General features: G+C 40.4%; 4 protein-coding genes across 6 annotated transcripts; 3 read left to right on the plus strand and 1 right to left on the minus strand.

The window, feature by feature from the left end:
- Nucleotides 1,318-4,595, plus strand: LOC110434455 (S-(+)-linalool synthase, chloroplastic-like). The gene is made up of 7 exons (XM_021458533.1): nt 1,318-1,768; nt 1,952-2,177; nt 2,367-2,745; nt 2,956-3,174; nt 3,273-3,411; nt 3,589-3,831; nt 3,929-4,595. Exons 1-7 carry the CDS (start codon nt 1,598-1,600, stop codon nt 4,202-4,204), a joined length of 1,653 nt encoding a protein of 550 aa, XP_021314208.1. The 5' UTR covers nt 1,318-1,597; the 3' UTR covers nt 4,205-4,595.
- On the plus strand, nt 6,123-9,266 carry LOC8054270 (pentatricopeptide repeat-containing protein At1g02060, chloroplastic). 3 transcript variants are annotated; one of them, XM_021458315.1, is made up of 2 exons: nt 6,123-8,607; nt 8,715-9,266. In XM_021458315.1, exon 1 carries the CDS (start codon nt 6,164-6,166, stop codon nt 8,024-8,026), a length of 1,863 nt encoding a protein of 620 aa, XP_021313990.1. In that variant the 5' UTR covers nt 6,123-6,163; the 3' UTR covers nt 8,027-8,607; nt 8,715-9,266. The 3 variants fall into 3 exon arrangements, with proteins under 3 accessions (XP_021313990.1, XP_002451419.2, XP_021313991.1); XM_002451374.2 differs by having other exon boundaries at nt 6,123-8,581; XM_021458316.1 differs by having other exon boundaries at nt 6,123-8,581; nt 8,744-9,266.
- LOC110434581 (S-(+)-linalool synthase, chloroplastic-like) lies at nt 8,097-11,329 on the plus strand. Its single transcript, XM_021458878.1, has 6 exons — nt 8,097-8,205; nt 8,383-8,464; nt 10,338-10,476; nt 10,596-10,838; nt 10,956-11,019; nt 11,283-11,329. The coding sequence occupies exons 1-6, from the start codon at nt 8,097-8,099 to the stop codon at nt 11,327-11,329; spliced, it is 684 nt and encodes a 227-aa protein (XP_021314553.1).
- LOC8055038 (histone deacetylase complex subunit SAP18) lies at nt 11,684-16,347 on the minus strand. Its single transcript, XM_002453173.2, has 7 exons — nt 16,187-16,347; nt 15,946-16,083; nt 15,697-15,729; nt 14,553-14,663; nt 14,302-14,397; nt 12,121-12,192; nt 11,684-12,034 (listed from the first exon to the last, which is right to left on the minus strand). Exons 2-7 carry the CDS (start codon nt 16,057-16,059, stop codon nt 12,002-12,004), a joined length of 459 nt encoding a protein of 152 aa, XP_002453218.1. The 5' UTR covers nt 16,060-16,083; nt 16,187-16,347; the 3' UTR covers nt 11,684-12,001.

Here is an 18,219-nt window from a genome sequence, read left to right on the forward strand (position 1 = left end):
TCCTCTTTTATGGAAAATACCAGTGACATTATTCTCGAAAAAACAAATACCTGTGTAACAACAATATAATCCCAGTGAAAGAAAAAAAAGACAACGAATTAAGTTCAAGACCAGCTAGATCAGAAAACATCTATGTGTGTCGTCATAACTTGTTAGCAAATAAAGTGAGAACAACGGATGCACAAATATATATACTTGAGTAATTTCAGCCTCATCTTTGGAAGAATAATGTGTGATGGAATCGTGTCCTGAAATTAAGTTCCATTTGTGTTTCCTGTAGGACTTGAGGTCAACACTATCTATGGTAGAACTACACGTACAATAGAGATATTTTATCCATTGCAACAAGAAAGAAGTTGCGATGTGAGTAGCGTATATATGCATACACACACGAAGCCAATGCAATGATCAAACATTATGTTGTGTTAAACAATGTATCCTAAAATCAAATTGTTAAACATTATTAGTTTCATAACTATTTGTAAGTGAAAAAGTTGCTAAAAATAATGCATATGAAAGAATGTTCGGTGGACAATCTTCTCATACCATATTTTTATGTGTTAAATCCCAAACCACTGATGTGAACCATTAGTCATCAAAGTTTTTAAATGGTATGAATGAAGAGAGAGTAATTAACCTGTAAGCAAACTGAACACAGGGACACATAAATTTGCAGATTTTGGTCTCATTCAAATGTGGAATGACAACCGTTTCCTAAAAAAATGTATCACGTGTTCCCATTCAGGCCTTTCCTTTTCCAAGTACTAGTAGCTAGAGTGCTGTTTAGCAACGATAGTAGTGCTTGTGGTACAAGTACAACGACTATTCAACCTCTGTTCGCTTACAAGAGCTTTCATATGGTATGTAGTAAGGAGAAACAAACTGAAACATCACAAAAGAATTAACAGTGTCTTCAAAAGCGATTGCAGAACCTGCTAACTAAGCATATGTGCTACTCCATCCGCTTCAAATTATAAGTTGCTTTAAATTATTTATTTCATCTATTTTGCTATGTATCTAAACATATTATTATATCTAGATGCATATAGAAAAAATAAATTGCCAAAAAAATCAAAGCGACTTATAATTTGAAATAGAGAAAGTAATATATATATTTACTTAATTTGTAGCAAATATATAGCGTTTGAGTGGCTTATTATAATCTGTCGACGTTTCATTCAGAACTAGCTTAGTGTTTTTCACATGGGTCTCGCAGAAGGTGATGTATCTGTATATATATGCCCTGAGAAGAGAACGAACGAAGAGACCTATCACCTATACTAACGACAGGATTTGGACTCCAGTTTGATGCTGGCTTCGGAAGCTACATGCAAACACCACAGCTAACACGGTATGTGGCTCACATAAACACCATAGCAAACATGTGTATCCTAGCTAGGCACACATGTTCTACATTCATACGTACTACGCTCGCCCTATAAATTGGCCGAGGGCCTGCGCTCACCTCGATGCATATCACTCACACAAGCAGCCATACAACAAAATCATACACATAGGCATCATTAGTAGCTTTGCTTGGTTTCTGATTAGGTTGTTTAGTTAGTTCGAGTAGTTGCACTCTCTACCAGGAGCAATAATGGTTGCTGCACCTGCGCGCATCATCTTCTCCTTCTCCTCTGTGGAGCCTCTTCTCATTGCAGCTTCGCCGGCAGCAGCTAGAAACAGCCGGCAAGGCCGCCACCGTGGCCAATTCATCCGCCCTTTGGCGGCATCCAACACTCTGCTGGGCAATGATTTTGATCTCCAGGTATAGCCTATAGCAAGCCATATCCATTTCTTTTCATTAGTTCCAGATGAACTGATGTGTAACCCTAACTCTAGTCAATTAGACTTTCTTCACAACATAATAATGACTTGATAAAAACTGTAGCACTCCATAAGTTTCATATACTATATGTGCTCACTCTCCATGAAACAAACTACCTTGTAGGAGGGCCTGACGGACGTCCAAAAGATTCTTCATCAACGTCAAAAGAGCAACCGGGAGATGATGGTCACCATCGATAACCTCAAGCGCCTCTGCGTCGACCACTACTTCGAAGAAGAGATCGAGAGCGCCATGAGTGCTTGCATGAATCTCGTCCACAGCAATGATCTCTTCGATGCAACCCTTGCATTCAGGCTCCTGAGAGAGGCAGGCTATGATGTTTCAGCAAGTTAGTAAACGCAGACAATAATTAATCGTTCCTCCCAAATGTATATATATTAAGCTCTTTTTTTCATGAACATCGAGCTATACATATTAACATAATTTTCTAGAAAATGTACTCATCGTTATTTTCGAAAAAAAAGGATATATATCCACGTCCAAATTATAAATGGTTTCTACAAACATCGATGTGCAGAAGATGATGTTTTATGGAGGTTCACTGACAACAGCGGCGAATTCAAGCTTCCTCTTAGCAAGGACATCCGAGGGCTCCTAAGCCTGCATGACATGTCTCACATGAACATTGGAGGAGAGGCATTGCTCGACAAGGCAAAAGAGTTCTCAAGCAAGCACCTTGCATCTGCCATTAGGTACCTGGAGCCAAGCCTTGCAGAGTATGTGAGGCAGTCCCTGGACCACCCTTACCACCTGAGCGTGATGCCGTACAAAGCTAGGCATCACCTCACCTACCTGCAGAGCCTGCCCACCAGAGACACGGCGGTGGAGAAACTAGCAATTGCAGAGTTTCAGCTCAACAAATTGCTGCATCAGAAAGAAATGCAAGAGATTAAAAGGTATGCAAATGAGTGCTGATCTTCCTAGCTAGTTAGTCATATGATGCATATATGCTATTGTATTATAGATCAGTTGCGTGATAATTTCTTCGGAAATTTATGTAAAACTGTTTAGGAATTTATATTCCAGATTTTTTTTTCTAAGAGTGAGTGGTAATTATTTCCTGTCTTATGAATTATAATGGTGAGATATTTCATTATTTGATGCAGATGGTGGATGGACCTAGGATTGGCTCAAGAAATACCTGTGGTGCGGGACCAGGTGCTGAAATGGTACATGTGGTCCATGACAGCCCTCCAAGGATATTCTTTCTCCAGATATCGGGTTGAGATGACAAAGATAATCTCGCTTGTCTATGTTGTGGACGACATATTTGACCTTGTTGGCACACTAGAGGAGCTCTCTCTCTTCACTGAAGCTGTCAAAATGTAAGATTATATATATGGTAAATGATATGTATAATTATTATTGTCATATTAAAAATAGCAAATTTCAATGATGTTAATTTTAAAAACATAATTGGCAGGTGGAATACTGCGGCTGCTGATTCACTCCCTAGTTACATGAGATCATGCTACAAGGCTCTTTACACCATTACAAATGAGATTGCAGATATGGCTGAAAAGGAGCATGGATTGAACCCAGCTAATAATCTTAGAAAAGCAGTATGTTTCTTAATAATTTTATCTTGTATGCACTTCTTCAATTTATCTACATAAATAGTAATAAAAAATTTACCAACTTAAAACTTGCTAAAATGATTCATAAGAAAATTTATTTAAAAATACAAATGAAACCACACTAACAATTGCTGACGCTAGAAATTCCACAATTTTCTGCAGTGGACGGTGTTGTTTGATGGATTTATGGTTGAGGCAAAATGGCTAGCAAACCATCAGGTTCCTACTGCAGAGGATTACCTGAGAAATGGTGTTGTCACGTCAGGAGTGCCGCTTACATTTGTACACATATTCATTATGCTAGGGTGTGATCAAAATAGTGAAGCACTCATTGACCACATGCCCTCTGTCATCTCTTGCCCAGCCAAGATTCTCCGACTTTGGGATGACATGGGCAGTGCAGAGGTTAGTTGAATAAACACTTGTTAAATGTTTTCACCTTTTGCACATCAAAATTTTCAAATCGGCAAACCTTTAGCACTTTTGTTCATGGACTTTTTAGGATGAATCTCAGGAAGGATTCGATGGATCGTATAAAAATTTCTACCTCATGGAGAACCCTAGATGCAGCCCTACTGATGCGGAAGCACATATGCGTAGCTTGATCGCAAGGGAGTGGGAGGAGCTCAATAGGGAGTGTTTATGCACGAGGACCTTCTCCTCTAACTTCACACAGGTCTGCTTGAACATCGCGAGAATGGTCAGTGTCATGTACTCGTACAACAAGGAACAAAGGCTTCTTGTCCTTGAGGACTATGCAAGAATGTTGATACTTTGAAGCTTTGCTCCATGCAAGTCCATGTGCCATGCCTAATTTATCTCACTCCTTGTTAGTTGAGACCAATATAGAAATCAGAGCATGTAAGTTAGATAGATGGATTAAAATATTTGGGCAAAGAAGGATGATATATCCATCTTCTTGAAAAATGTATTGTTGAAATATGCAATGGAAGTAACAGTTTTGTAAGAGCCACCACAAATATGAGGCATGTCAACAAGGTTACCAATGGCATTTTAGAGCTACCATGGGTACTATATACAGAGGAAGGGGTGAGTGCTAGTATAGACACTAAAGGAAGATGTGTATGGTCTTGTGCAATACTATTGTGCTGTAATAAAGTTATGTTCTTGTAAGTGTTAGTCAATTGATTAAGTTGTATAATTTGGAAGTACTTATTGCATAAGTTATTGTGATCCATTGAAAGTTGGCATCACCTATTAGACTACTACTACAAAATGATTTTCATAAAAAATCCTTTTATTTACAGAGTCGCTCTAAAAATGTATGGGTCTCCTAAAATAGCTAGTGAATTTAAGAGGCAATAGGAGCATTTATGGAGACAACCGAATATGCACCATCTCCACTATAAACTTACTTATGGAGATAGACGTTTAACATAACCCCTTTGTAAATAGAGGCATTTACAAAGACAGAAATATTAGGAGATTTGTCCCTACAAAATCCATGACCCATTACAAAAAGTTCCCAACCCTAACTTACTCTCTCAATGCCTCTCTCTCTCTCTCTCATCCCCAGCATGATGCAGCCCAGCTAGCTCCCTAGCATGGTCGACTAAGGGCCTGAGCGGTGGCTTGGTTAGCATGAGCGGTGCGAGGGCTTGCGGCATGGATGCACCAAGGTGTGGCAACACAGGTGGCCTAGGATGACGAAGGCGACATCAACTTTGTCCTCTTGATTGCTATGCCATCTCCTACTACATCCCCATCATTGTGACACCAGGGCAAGGGCACTAGCATCAACCCTAGGTTTGATCTTGCTTGATCATAAACCTGATTTGATCACAATAGAAAGATTGATGAGTCACCGGTTTGATGCCCTTGGTCGTGTGGCTACCGGTTCGTATGTCAGCCACCACTTTTATTGATGGCTTGTTCCTTCATCTTTAAGTTCTCGAGTTTAATGAGTCAAACAATCAATCAAATAAGTACTAACAGTTATCATAAAATTAGTTATAGAATATATTTTTATAGTAAACTTATTGGAGACATAAATATTGATACTTTTTTTACAAAAAACATATTTAAGAAAAATTTTTGTCAGCCAAACATATGTTGGCCAAACCCTAGGATGCACCGGTGGTGATAAGATTATCACTATTTCTTATATATATGTCTGCGGGACATAATTTTTTACTACTTTTATTTATTAGGATATGTTTATCAAACAAGAATTAAGTGTATTAAAATATTTAAAATACTACTCAATCCATCCCAAATTGTAAGTCGTTTGACTTTTTTAATATCAAGTTTGACTACTCGTCTTATTCAAAGTTTTGTATAAAATATCACTTTTTTTTTGTGTATTGGTTTATTAATAAAAGTTTTTCAAGAATGACTTAAATTTGACTATATTTGTACAAATTTTTTTGAATAAGACGAGTGGTCAAACTTGGAGTAAAAAAAGTCAAACGACTTACAATTTGGGATGGAGGGAGTAGTTTCAAAGGGGAAACACTTTTATTAGTATTTCCAAATAACAAAACTCAATTCACAAAATAAGTAGCTCCTCCACTTCAAAATATAAGGTATTTTAATTTTTCAGATTGTTTTTGTTATACATTTAAATATACATTATATCTAAATAAAATAAAAATATTTATATTCATTTCTTAGAAATCACCCACGCGAGCGTTACAAAGTTTAACCAAAATTCATTAAAAAAAACGAGTGCAGAAACTGAGAGAAACGAGCGCGGCGTCATTTCCCGTCGACTCTAATGGGCGCGGGCGCACCGCCGGAGGCGGCGTCCGTGGCGGCGGCGCGGAAGCTGCACCACCTCCTCCGCTCCCGCGACCTCCGCCCGGCGCTCACGTACCTCCGCACCCTCCCTTCCCCCTTCACCCTCCTCCCCAACCACGCCCTCAACGCGCTCCTCCGGGCCCTCGCCGCCGCTGGCCGCGTCCGCGCCGCCACCTCCCTCTTCCGTTCCATCCCCGTGCCCACCCCGCACTCCTTCAACTCCCTCCTCGCCGCGCTCCTCCGGCGAGGCCGACGCCGCGCGGCGTCCGCGCTGCTCGCCGCTTTCCTGCGCTCCCCCGACGCCTCCCCTGACGTGGCCACACTCAACACCCTCATCCACGGCCTCTCCACCGCCTCGCCGCGCCCGTCCGCTCCCACGCTCTTCAAGCTCTTCCTCTTCCTGCCGGAGACCTATGCCTTCGCGCCCGATGTCATCACGTACAACTCCATGCTGTCTGCTCTGTGCCGAGCGGGCGACTTGGCCACCGCGCACAAGCTGTTCGACGGAATGCGCGTGAGCGGACAAGGCGGGAAAGCTGACGCCTTCCCTAACGTTGTCACCTACACTACCATGATCAGGGCGTGCTGTGCAAAGCGGCTTGCTGATGAGGCATTGTCACTCTTCAAGATGATGGTCGCAGATGGTGTGCCGCCGAACAGGATCACCTACAATACGATGGTGCAGGGCTTCTGCGAGGCCGGAAGGATGGAGCTAGTGAAGGAGGTGTTTGGGATGGACTCGTTTAAGCCAGACACGTGCACATTCAATACGCTGATGGCTGCGCATTGTAGAGAAGGGCGGATAGAGGATGCGATGAAGGTGTTCGATCAAATGATGGAGCTCCGTGTGAGACGTGACTCTGCGAGTTACAGCATGGTGATCCGGGCATTGTGTGAGAATGGTGAGTTTGGTCGAGTAGAGGAGTTTGTGGACGACCTCTTGGAGAAAGAGGTGCTCAAGAAAAAAGGTGGTTGTGTGCCACTCATTGCAGCTTACAGTCCAGTTTTGAAGTACTTCTGTGAGAATGGAAAGGCAAAGAAGGCCAGAGTGCTATTCGGGCAGCTGTTGGATAGGAGGAGCAAGGTCGATTTCCTAGCATTCAAGACATTGATCCTAGGACATTGTAAGGAGGGAGATTTTGAAGAAGGGTACCAGCTGGTGCTCTCAATGTTGAAGAGGGATCTTAGGCCTGACACTGAGTGCTATATTGCTGTAATAGATGGCTTTATGCAGAAGGGAAGGATGAAATCTGCTTGGGAAGCTCTTCACAGGATGTTAAATAGTGGTCTTCAGCCTAGCACAAGTACATTCCACTCTGTTCTTTTGGGACTTCTGAAGAAAGATGGCTGTGCGAAAGAAGCCGGCGATTTGATTGAAATCATGCTAGAGAGAAAAATCAGGCAGAATGTTGATCTTTCTACTAATCTGATTGGTGTATTGTTCAAAAGTGATCTTAATGATCGTGCATACAAGATTACTAAGCGTCTTTATGATAATGGTTATTACATTAAGATGGAAAAAGTAATCGCAACACTTTGTCAGGATAAGAAGTTCATAGATGCAGCGGAGTTTACTTTGTTTAGCTTGCAGAAGCGCCATGAACTGGGTGTGGAAGTTCACAGCCTGGTTCTGGATGGCCTTTGCTCAGATGGTAGAACTTCAGAGGCATTCCAGCTTTTCTATGAGCTAATGGAGAACAGAAGCACTTCTGCAGTTGCTGCACCCCGCAGCCTAGTCTTGCTTCATCATGCTCTTGAGGAAGCTGGAAAGGTGAAAGAAGCTGATTTTGTTGCTAAACAGATGAGACGTGCCACTGCCAGAATCAGGCAAAGGAGCTAAGGATTTACTCCATGCTTTTTTAGCATCTAGAGGGGACGATTCCCACCTGGATATTGGTGCAAAACCAGGGATGGCCTGCTGGCTCAACCACCAGGAGCTCATGCCACTACACTACATGTGGGGTTACTCCATGTTTGTTCCAAGAAAACTTGGGAGATCTTCACAACAAACTATGCAATGTGATCTGTGAAGAGAAAGGATGCTGAAACTGGATGACAATCTGGTTGCCTTTCCTCAGCTGATTAGCAAGGGAATGGTTGGTCATTCAACAAGGGTTGTTTGATGATGGAAGATTGCGTATGAAATTAAAGGATCTGTAAATGATTTTATTTTCTTGAATTTACTCCTATCAACAGATATTCAGATTGCACAAGCTCATCTGATGGTCAATCCTAAAGACAAATTAAAGCCTGTATTTCCTGATACTGATATACTGTGGTATTTACATCTCACTACTCCTGGTTAAAGGAAGTGCAGGTGACACAATAGAGCTGCTGCTTCTTCCTGTCCAACTGGATAAGAGTTGTGAAAATCAAAGTGTCTGAAAGTAAAAAGGTAACTCCTGGTAGAATGCTAGTGAGGTATCGTGAGTTGTACTGCTTTTAACTGCTGTGGAATGTTAAGAACACTTCAATCTGTCATGATATGTAGCAAGCAGTGACATCATTTCCCAATGTGCTGTGTGTAGGTGCTCATGCATAACATTTTCATCTGCAGAGAATGTAGCTGTTCTTCTCACCTATGGAGTAAAGTCAAACCACTTCCAGTCGAGAGAAAAAAAAAATCACTTCCAGTCATCCAGTGTCAAACACCCTGGGAAGTTTTTGTGTTTGGAAGGTGACAGACCCTGTGAATGTTAAGCAATCATGTTGCTGTAGCCCAAGTTGTCGACGTGCTGATTACTGGAGCAGATGACATATATGTCTGGGACTCAATTCCTGATAGATCGAGCAACTTGAGAAGTTGGGCGTGAAACTTCAGAATCAGAGCAACATGCCAGCGGGAGTCCTGTTGTTGCCTTATAGTTTGCTTGGTGAGGGAAAAAAAGTGTCATGGTTAGGTAATTGAGAAAATCTCTGTATTTTGGTTGCCGCATTTAAAACGCTTGTTACCTGCCTATGAGAAATGGCTGTAATTCATGCCTCAATTTCTTTTGCATTCAATCAGATGCATTACAATTGTATACTGTTTATAACTATTCATAAAGAGATAATTCTGGTCCATTAGCCCGGTTTGAAGATTTGTGCAAACTTCATGGAAAGATCCACCCAAGCAAAACTCTTGTCCCAAACGCCAAAGATACGATGTCAGTTTTTTTTGTCTGATCACACTAGCTTTGCAATCAAGGATACAAATTTGGCCCTCCAGAAACATGTGGCGTTTTGTGTACAATAGGTTCATCAGGATACATCGAATCAGCAAAGGCATACACGTTATATTTTCTTTTTGGAATAAATAAATAAATAAATAATATTTTGGTTTATTTTATTTGCTTGGTTGCGTCCATGAAGCAATTCAGTTGTTTAGGCCTTATTTAATTTCTCCTCCAAAAGTTTGCACCCTATTTCATCAAATGTCTAGACACATGCATGGAGTATTAAGGCCTTATTTAGTTCCAAATTTTTTTGCAAAATCAGCATTGTAGCACTTTTGTTTGTATTTGACAAATATTGTCCAATCATGGACTAACTAGGCTCAAAAGATTCGTCTCGCAAATTAAGGTAAACTGTGTAATTAATTAATTTTTTTATCTATATTTAATGTTTCATGCATGTGCCGCAAGATTTGATGTGACGAGAAATCTGAAAAATTTTGTAAAATTTTTTGGAACTAAACAAGGTCTAAATATAGACTAAAAAATAACTAATTGCATAGATTGCGGCTACTTTGCGAGACGAATCTTTTAAGCCTAATTATTTTATAATTTGACAATAAAGTGCTACAACAACACATGTGTTAATGACGGATTAATTAGGCTTAATAAATTCATCTCGTAGTTTACTATTGGATTCTATAATTTTTTTTATTAGTATCCGAATAACGCGACACATGATAGCCATGCAAGGACGTTCCTTCTCCAATAACGAGTTGAGATCACAAAAATAATCTCGCTTGTCTATGTTGTGGATGACATATTTGACCTTATTGGCACACTAGAGGAGCTCTTACTCTTCACTAAGGCAATCAAAATGTACAGCTTAGAACAGTAGTCTCAAACTTGCACAGTAAATTAAATGATATAAAGTAGTTGTCAAGTACAGACGCATATGCACATTGTAACTGATTTACATAATGTTAAAATGCAATGTAGGTGGAATACTGCAGCTGATAATTCACTGCCTAGTTGCATGAGATCATGCTTCATGGCTCTTTACACCATTACGAATGAGATCACAGATATGGTTGAAAAGGAGCATGAACTGAACCTTGTCAATCATCTCAAGAAAGCAGTATGTTACCCAATTGCTTTTTCGGATCTGCGTAAACAGTTCTTACTGCAAATATGATAATTGGACTACACTTAATAACATTTACTAACATAGGAAACCTATTCCACCATTCTATGCAGTGGGTAGTGTTGTTTGATGGATTCATGGTTGAAGCAAAATGGCTAGCAACAAATCAGGTTCCTACTGCAGAGGACTACCTAAGAAATGGTGTCATCACTTCAGGAGTGCCACTTGCATTTGTACACCTACTTGTCCTGCTAGGTATGGTCAAAGTATTGAAGCACTCATTGACCACATCCCTTCTGTCATCTTTTGCCCTGACCAAGATTGTCCGACTTTGGGATGACATGGGCAGCGCCGAGGTTAGCTGAATGTACAGTTCTTAAATGTTTTTGCCATTTACATATTAAGATTTCCATACCCATTTTTCTGTAAATTTAGTAGCAAACTATCAGCATTTTTGGTCATCGATTTTGCAGGATGAAGCACAGGAAGGATTTGATGGTTCATACAGGGACTTCTACCTCATGGAGAACCCTGGATGTACCCCCCAACGATGTTGAAGCATATATGCCCATCTTCATTGTAAAAGGGTGGGAGGAGCTCAACAGGGAGTGCTGACCTTTTCCTCCAGCTTCACGCTGATATGCTTGAATGCTGTCAGGATGATCAGTGTCATGTATTTGTACGACAAGGAAAAGAGCCTCCTTGTCCTTGAGGATTATTCGAGGATTTTGCTGCTTTGAAGTCATGCTCCATGAAAATCCCTGCATGTTCCATGATGATGATATGCCTCTCTTTATTAGCTAGCCTTTGTGGAGAGATCGAGAAGAAGCGCATTCGAAGAAAATGAACACTCAAGCGGTTTCAACAGATATATCTGATTGCCAAGCAGCAGCTTATTTTGCCAACAGTTTTCGGCTTTTCACAGCATGTGTAAAATCGAACAGATGTTTGAATTTTTAATTTTCTGCTTTGAAGTCATAGCTACTATTCACCCTATGGTTCTTCGGTTTCATACGGAAGAGAGCAGACTCTGTCCGCTCATGCATTAGATCGGACGCTTTCTTGTACATGCTCGGCCAGCATTTGTAGTCTGAGAATAACTGTAACCATATCCATTTGTCCTAATTTCACCTCAATCCTTATACTGGCCAAGAAAATTAAGACTACACTGCAGCTGTTATGATCATCTCACCTGATTCTGTGTGGGTGTAAATATCAGTCAGCCCAACTAAACATTCTCCATTGAAAACGCACGTTGTCCAGATTTGGAAACTTCAGGCACCACAGAGGCACAGATAAGTGCCATATTATACAAGCAAAAGCAACCATACCAGAAGCCTTGCTCAGTTGCTCGTTCGAAGTGTCTAGGTAATTAATTTGATACTACCAGTATTACAGACAATTTTGGTTCCACTTCCTAGTGCTAACAGAAATTCAACCCTTGATTGTTGCAACTAAAGCCTTTTGACATCACAGCAGTTACATCTGGTACAGTCGCTGAATTCATTGTGGGCACCGTCTACATGATTGCAACGCTCAAGTAATCACCAATCTGCAGAACAAGGCAGCATAGATAAATATTTTGTGCACTGACCAAAAGTGTAACCTGCAGTAGCACAATACAGCATTCGTATGTACCTGGAACCCGAGCTCTGCAAGAGTTTTGGCATCATCACCTCTTCCATGACCATATGCGAAGGTCGAACCCACCTTCAAATATTCAAGAAGACAGGTCATGAATGAAGGGGCAACAATGCAATGGTAAAAATGAACTAACCAAGTAACGGGCAGTATTTCAGTAAAAGTCCATGACCATCATGATGTAACAGCAAACTTGCATTAATAGACAACGGAAAGGGACCAGAGTTTTGCTAATGCATTCAGCTGATGCCAAGTGTTAAGTACGTCTACCTAAGAACATAATTGTTTGATGTCAAAAGTAGAAAATTGTTTTTAAGAGAAACAAGCGAAAGATTCACTGGGCCTAAGCTCATATGATAAGACAACATATCAGCATTAACACCTAGGAGCTTAGCATTTTAGCATTAATGACATAAGCTCATTCCACAACAGAACTCTGAATATATTTTTTTATTAAAAAAAAGTGGCAGTTGTATCTGCATCTAGACTAATGTAAAAAGAAATTTGAACTGTGTGCTTTGAGAAATAATGCTTTAAATATGAGTTGCAGTACTGTTCCAAATAATCATGCAAATTCTGAGTTGTCATGTGTGGGAGATGACTGGGAACTTTGTGATATGGCAGCCCCAGGAAGTGGAAAGTCTCCTCTATTTCAAACAGAAAATCCAGAAGAGTGAGGAGGCCTTGATTCTAAGGGAGATGCATCATGAGGCTGTGCTCAAAGAATTAACAAAAAGAGATATGTTTTAAGTTCACAGGAAAACAAATCTGAAACAAGTACCACAAGCTTAAGGGAGAATGGAAGGTAATTGTAGATGGAAAGCCTACAGGTGGTGCTAGTTTTGATGGTGTCCAGAAGATAATCCATGAATAAAGGTTGTGTAGATGAAATCTAAGTATGCATGTCTAAAATGTCTTGTTAGATACAGGTTTTTTATTACACACTGGATAAGTACTAAAGAAACTCGAACACAGGGGGAAGACACCCCATGGGCATTGCAAATAAGAAGCTATTATATGTCAAAATCAAATATAGGATGTCAACAGGAGAGCCAAATGCTACAATGTTCCAATTCCCTTCTATGATGAGATGGAGTTTATTTATGTTCACAAGAAAACAAACTATTGGAGAATTTAGTGTGCTTCAAGCATCTTTTGATGGCTGACCAAGACATAATGATGATCTCAATTGCAATGGGAGAAAGTCAAGAACAAGTAGATGTGCACAATGATCCTTCTCAGCAATATGATTCTGATACTCTACTAGATTCTAATGGTCCTGGCACAGGTAGCTCTAAGGGGAAGCCTAAAGATTACTAGAAGAAAAGGAAGAACGAAAAGAATGATTATGCCATGGTTCAAGACGTCACTGGTGCTAAGAACAAGTCTGAGACTATTCACTTCACTCATGCCACTGACCCAAATAAGGGAATTGACAGGATCATCAATAACATGGAGTATCCTTTGCTAGTGTGCCTTTGATTTGCAGACTTATCTTGCTGAAAATGTTAGGATTGCTGCATGTTGAAGGGGCAGCTGGAGGAAATCATCCAATAGTGGGTGGCATGGTGGGTCATGGATCACTATCCTATGGATTAAACAATTCAAATAACTTTGGTTAATGCTCATGGACTGACTAGTTTAGCTTTTAAAAGTATGAAGCACTATGACATACTGTGTTTTTGGCACTTTGAAACTAATGATGCACGGTATATGTTTTGTCCATATGAACCTATATAGGGCATAATGTGCATAGGGCATAATGTGTATGAGGTTTAATATGCATTTTGGACATATGAAACTATATATAGCACAGTGTATTTTGGGTATATGACGTGAGGAAGATTGTATCGATGGTAATGCTTGTGATGGTTCTCTCATTGCCTTGTATATATGTACGTGAATTACTGAAAATTTCCAAGCAGCTTTTGTTCATTTAGATGGATGGAGGCAATCTCACTTAAAGCAATTTGGTGAGTGTATATTCATGAGCAAGAGTACCTAGCAGTTAAACCACAAAGCTTGCCAGCAAAAACAAGTTTTTAACTAGGAAACCAAACAGCGCCTATAGCATTGCCCACCCAGGGAACGAACCAAGCATCCACCTTGCCTGGCAACAGCAAAGCAAGGCGAGGTGGAGTTAAGGGTCGAAACATGCCCAAATTCTTATGGCCTTACCTGTCTGACAACAAAACGACCATTCTTGTCTGGGTATACAAATGCAAAAGAAAGCCTCGCATTCCTTTTCCTTGCTGGAAGAGCAACCTCTTTCACCTGAAAAATAATCATAATGCACTGATAAGATTTAACATGTTATTGACATGCAGGCTCAGGTTCCACTAGCCATTGCTCAAACCCAGTGGTATGGTATTATAAGACATGAAACCCTAGTTTCCTCAAGCAAGTTCAAGTCTGTAGAAAGGACTTACAAGATCAGTGAGCTCGCGGAGAGTGGCATCCTTCCATGTGTAAATCTGAACTTCATCCTTTGGTTCCTTCCCTCTCACAGCAAACTCTTCATTTTGATGGTGACCAGCAACCTGAAAATAGTAACCAATGATCAGCTTTCTGCAGTACATGGTGCTTTATTATCAATCTCTACTGCAAGACATGTAAGATAAGACGTGTACGAATATATGTAGCACTCTTAATGGTACATTTGTGCAGATCACCCACATAAAGATGTATTCCCAACTTCTAGATTCTAATGTATCATGAGATTACTACTGTACTTTCCAAGAAGGATTAGGAATGATAAATGGCCACCTAGAATCTAAATAGGCAATATAATTTCCATTGAAGAGCTCCCACTGACCCAGTAAACCTTCAGGCCAGCTAAATAAAAACTGACACTAGAAATGTGCTAACAGAACACCAACAGAACAAATCCTGGAGCAGTGGATGGCTAAGATGTATTACTGCACTCAACAACTCTATATATAATTAAATATGAAGTGCAGGCCTCTAAACAAGATAAACATTTCAACCCTTGATTTAAGCATATCAACTTTTTCCAGAATCGTTCCAAAACAAGTAGAGACCACATTATGTTTGTTCCCCTCAGTGACACTAATTAACTAAGGCCTTGTGTGTAACTAAAACATCGCTGATTATTCATTGGTTTCACCATCAAATCACTATTTCCAGAATCATCCCAGAATAGGTAGAGCGGATTAAGTAGCTTCCCCTTTATGAAACTAATTAACCAAAGCTTGTGTTTAACTAAAATTTCACTGATTATTCATTTGTTTCACAATCAAATAATTATACTGTTAGTTATGCAATCATTTTAAAGCGTAGATTTCTGAATAAATTCCCAGTGTAAGTAAACTGGCAGTAAATTGCCTTTTAAAAAGAAGGCATAGTTTGATGATGAAAACCTTTCTGCTGATTCCACCATGCACCATAGGTATAACAAAATCAACCAAAAAGTTGCAGTAGCGATGCAAACAAGTAAATCAAGTATACTACAGGCTCTCAAATCTTACTCAATACACTGAAGTGCTAATCAGAACAGGGTAACCAATAAATAAATTCGTTGGGATTGAAACAAAAAGGAATGAGCATGCTTACCCTTGTGAAAACCCTGAGCAGCAGAGGACAGGTCTGCACACAAAATAAAATGTTATGAGTAAGATTAGTCAGCATTCATATTCCTCTGGACGGAAACAAAACCTAACCTAATGCTGTGTGGAGTTCCATATCAGTGTTCACTTGTGAAAGTGCAATCCACCAAAAGTATAATCCCATGAGTAATTAGAACTTAGAAGAACTTAGAAGACTGACACCGGGATCAAGGGGACAAAGGGTATAAGAACTGACCTTCTCACGGTCGATTGGTTCGGGGCGGAGGCGCGCCATCGGCGGCGGCCCGCGGTGCTGCATCGGCGGGCCCGGACGCGCCGGCCTCATCGGCATATCTCCCATGCCCGCCATCTCCCCCTCCTCAGCAACGAGGCTCTGCGAGTTTGAACAGAAGCACACGCATCAAACCAACCCTATTGGTTGCAAGAAGACAAGGTTTTGCCAAATCGATCAGTGGAGAACGAGGATTCGAGTTGACCTGCTCTGCCGCCGGGTGGACTTCGACAAGGGAAGGCGCTCGCCGCCGCCGCCGATCCTTCGCGGGGAGAGGTGGAGGTGGGGAGGGGGAGGAGCCGACGGCGTGGGTGAGGCAAACAAAACCCTAAATTTTGCAGTTCCAGATCAATGAGAATTGCGTAATTGCAATTCGGTCCGCTTTCTTTTAGATACCCATCAGTCCATCACCGCTGCGGTCCGTTTTGGCGGTTAAATGACTCGAGTCTAGTACTCTTTCACACCGTCTTGGCACCTTGCCTCAAATTTCAAAAGTTGTTTGAGAAAATAATGTTGTCATAGACTGTTTTATGCAGCATGTAACCGCTATTAATCGACATGTATATAGTACAGTTTATAGTTTAAATTGTTGATTTATGGTCCTATATATGGTTTTATGTGATAAAAAATACTGCTTAATGGCTGGCAAATTCGGCAGATAAAGTGGATTGATAGGTGGTTAGTGGAATGTAAATATACATACAACTAGCATAGGGCGATATTGTTAGCCTGCTCTTGATAGTCGTACAAACAAAGTATTTATGATTTTTTATTAATATTTTAACAATAACTCTATTTAGCTTTTTTAAAGTAACCATTTAGTTTGATCGAGTCAAGAGATTTAGTACAATAAAACCACATTGATGTGTTATTAGTGTATGGCCCAATAAAACATGCCAGTGTAGCGCGTCGTAGGTCCTACACTACCATGTCACACACCAACCTTCTGGCATAGAATGGGCATGTATCCTCTTACCTGTCCATCTCCCCTTCTCCTTTCACGTGTCATCACTCATAAACAATTTTGATTGACAATGATGTTAAAACTAAAAAATGATTTGGAATAAACTTAAATAGATACGATTTTGATCGAAGTATCATTATACTCCCTCCGGCAATTAGAAAAGTGTGTTTCAAGATTCCAAACTTTGATTGCATTGTATACTTCTTTCAAAAGGTGAGTTTTGATATTTGAACACCACATGCTTAGATTTTGTCTCAAAACGTAATTTGATATAAAATAGTATACGTTGTTGAATCATATAAATATTTTCTTAGATTTGACATTTAGATATATGAATTTTGCTTTGTATCCAAATATAGCTAGCGTGTATTTTATGTGTGTAGTAAAAGCTATACACGTAGGAAAAAGGCTAAAACGACATATAATTTGAAACAAAGAAGTCTGCTTTTGCATTTAGATGAAAAACATATTATGATGCAGGGAAGTCCTGGCGAGCCATTTGGAACCTCCGTAAATAGGATGGACAAAGATCAATGTCGACGGTTCATACATGGAACATATGGGAAAATGGGTCGAGGTCATTGCCTGAGACAGGAACGGTGATGTTCTATTCACAGCTTGAAAATGCTTCCGCAAATGTGCTAACGTGCTAGAGGTGGAAGCTTTGGCCAGTTGAAAGGTCCAAATGGCTAGAGGGAGGTGAATAGCCTATTTAAAATTTCTATAAACTTCAACTAGACAAGTTAATTAGTAAAACAAAAGGCGAAGCTATTCTAGCACTGGCACAACTAAGCTATGCAAGCCACCTACACAAGTCTAGCAAGAAAGCTAAACACTAGTTACAACAAGAAAGCACAACTAGAAGCTTGCTACACTCCTAAACAAGAAAGCTAGGCTAAACAAGCTACACAACTAGCAAGGTATGCACATAAGTAACGGAGAGGTGAGTGATTGTTATACCAACGTTGTAGAATAGAAATATAGCCAATCAAACAATCACAATTATAAGAGAATCCTCGGCAAGAGATGACACAAGATTTTTTACCGAGGTTCACTTGCTTCCCTTGCAAGCTAGTCCTCGTTGTGGCGATACACCCACTTGATGGATCACGAGCTAATTGGCAATCCAAAGCCAAGCCCTCAGCGGGTGCCGCACATCCACTTACAAGATGGGGATCCTCCAAGCCACGAGCAATCCACTAGAGTAGCCAATTGCGATCTCCCACGGGGAAGGCTCAAGAACCCCTCACAAATCACTTGGTGAGGCTCGAAAC

Source organism: Sorghum bicolor, chromosome 4 (assembly GCF_000003195.3).
Source record: "Sorghum bicolor cultivar BTx623 chromosome 4, Sorghum_bicolor_NCBIv3, whole genome shotgun sequence".
In the NCBI taxonomy this organism is placed as follows: domain Eukaryota; kingdom Viridiplantae; phylum Streptophyta; class Magnoliopsida; order Poales; family Poaceae; genus Sorghum; species Sorghum bicolor.

Excerpts from the sequence above, each read along its gene's own strand:
- LOC8055038 (XM_002453173.2), bottom strand. The coding sequence starts at position 16,059 with ATGGCGGGCATGGGAGATATGCCGATGAGGCCGGCGCGTCCGGGCCCG. Across the intron at positions 12,193-14,301 it reads GTCGTTTTGTTGTCAGACAG|GTGGGTTCGACCTTCGCATA; the intron begins GTAAGGCCATAA and ends GAATATTTGAAG. Across the intron at positions 12,035-12,120 it reads TTGCAGAGCTCGGGTTCCAG|ATTGGTGATTACTTGAGCGT; the intron begins GTACATACGAAT and ends CTTGTTCTGCAG.
- LOC110434581 (XM_021458878.1), top strand. The coding sequence starts at position 8,097 with ATGGCCTGCTGGCTCAACCACCAGGAGCTCATGCCACTACACTACATG. Across the intron at positions 8,206-8,382 it reads TTCACAACAAACTATGCAAT|ATATTCAGATTGCACAAGCT; the intron begins GTGATCTGTGAA and ends TCCTATCAACAG. Across the intron at positions 11,020-11,282 it reads CCTCATGGAGAACCCTGGAT|CTAGCCTTTGTGGAGAGATC; the intron begins GTACCCCCCAAC and ends TCTCTTTATTAG.
- LOC110434455 (XM_021458533.1), top strand. The coding sequence starts at position 1,598 with ATGGTTGCTGCACCTGCGCGCATCATCTTCTCCTTCTCCTCTGTGGAG. Across the intron at positions 2,746-2,955 it reads GAAATGCAAGAGATTAAAAG|ATGGTGGATGGACCTAGGAT; the intron begins GTATGCAAATGA and ends TATTTGATGCAG. Across the intron at positions 3,832-3,928 it reads ATGACATGGGCAGTGCAGAG|GATGAATCTCAGGAAGGATT; the intron begins GTTAGTTGAATA and ends TGGACTTTTTAG.
- LOC8054270 (XM_021458315.1), top strand. The coding sequence starts at position 6,164 with ATGGGCGCGGGCGCACCGCCGGAGGCGGCGTCCGTGGCGGCGGCGCGG.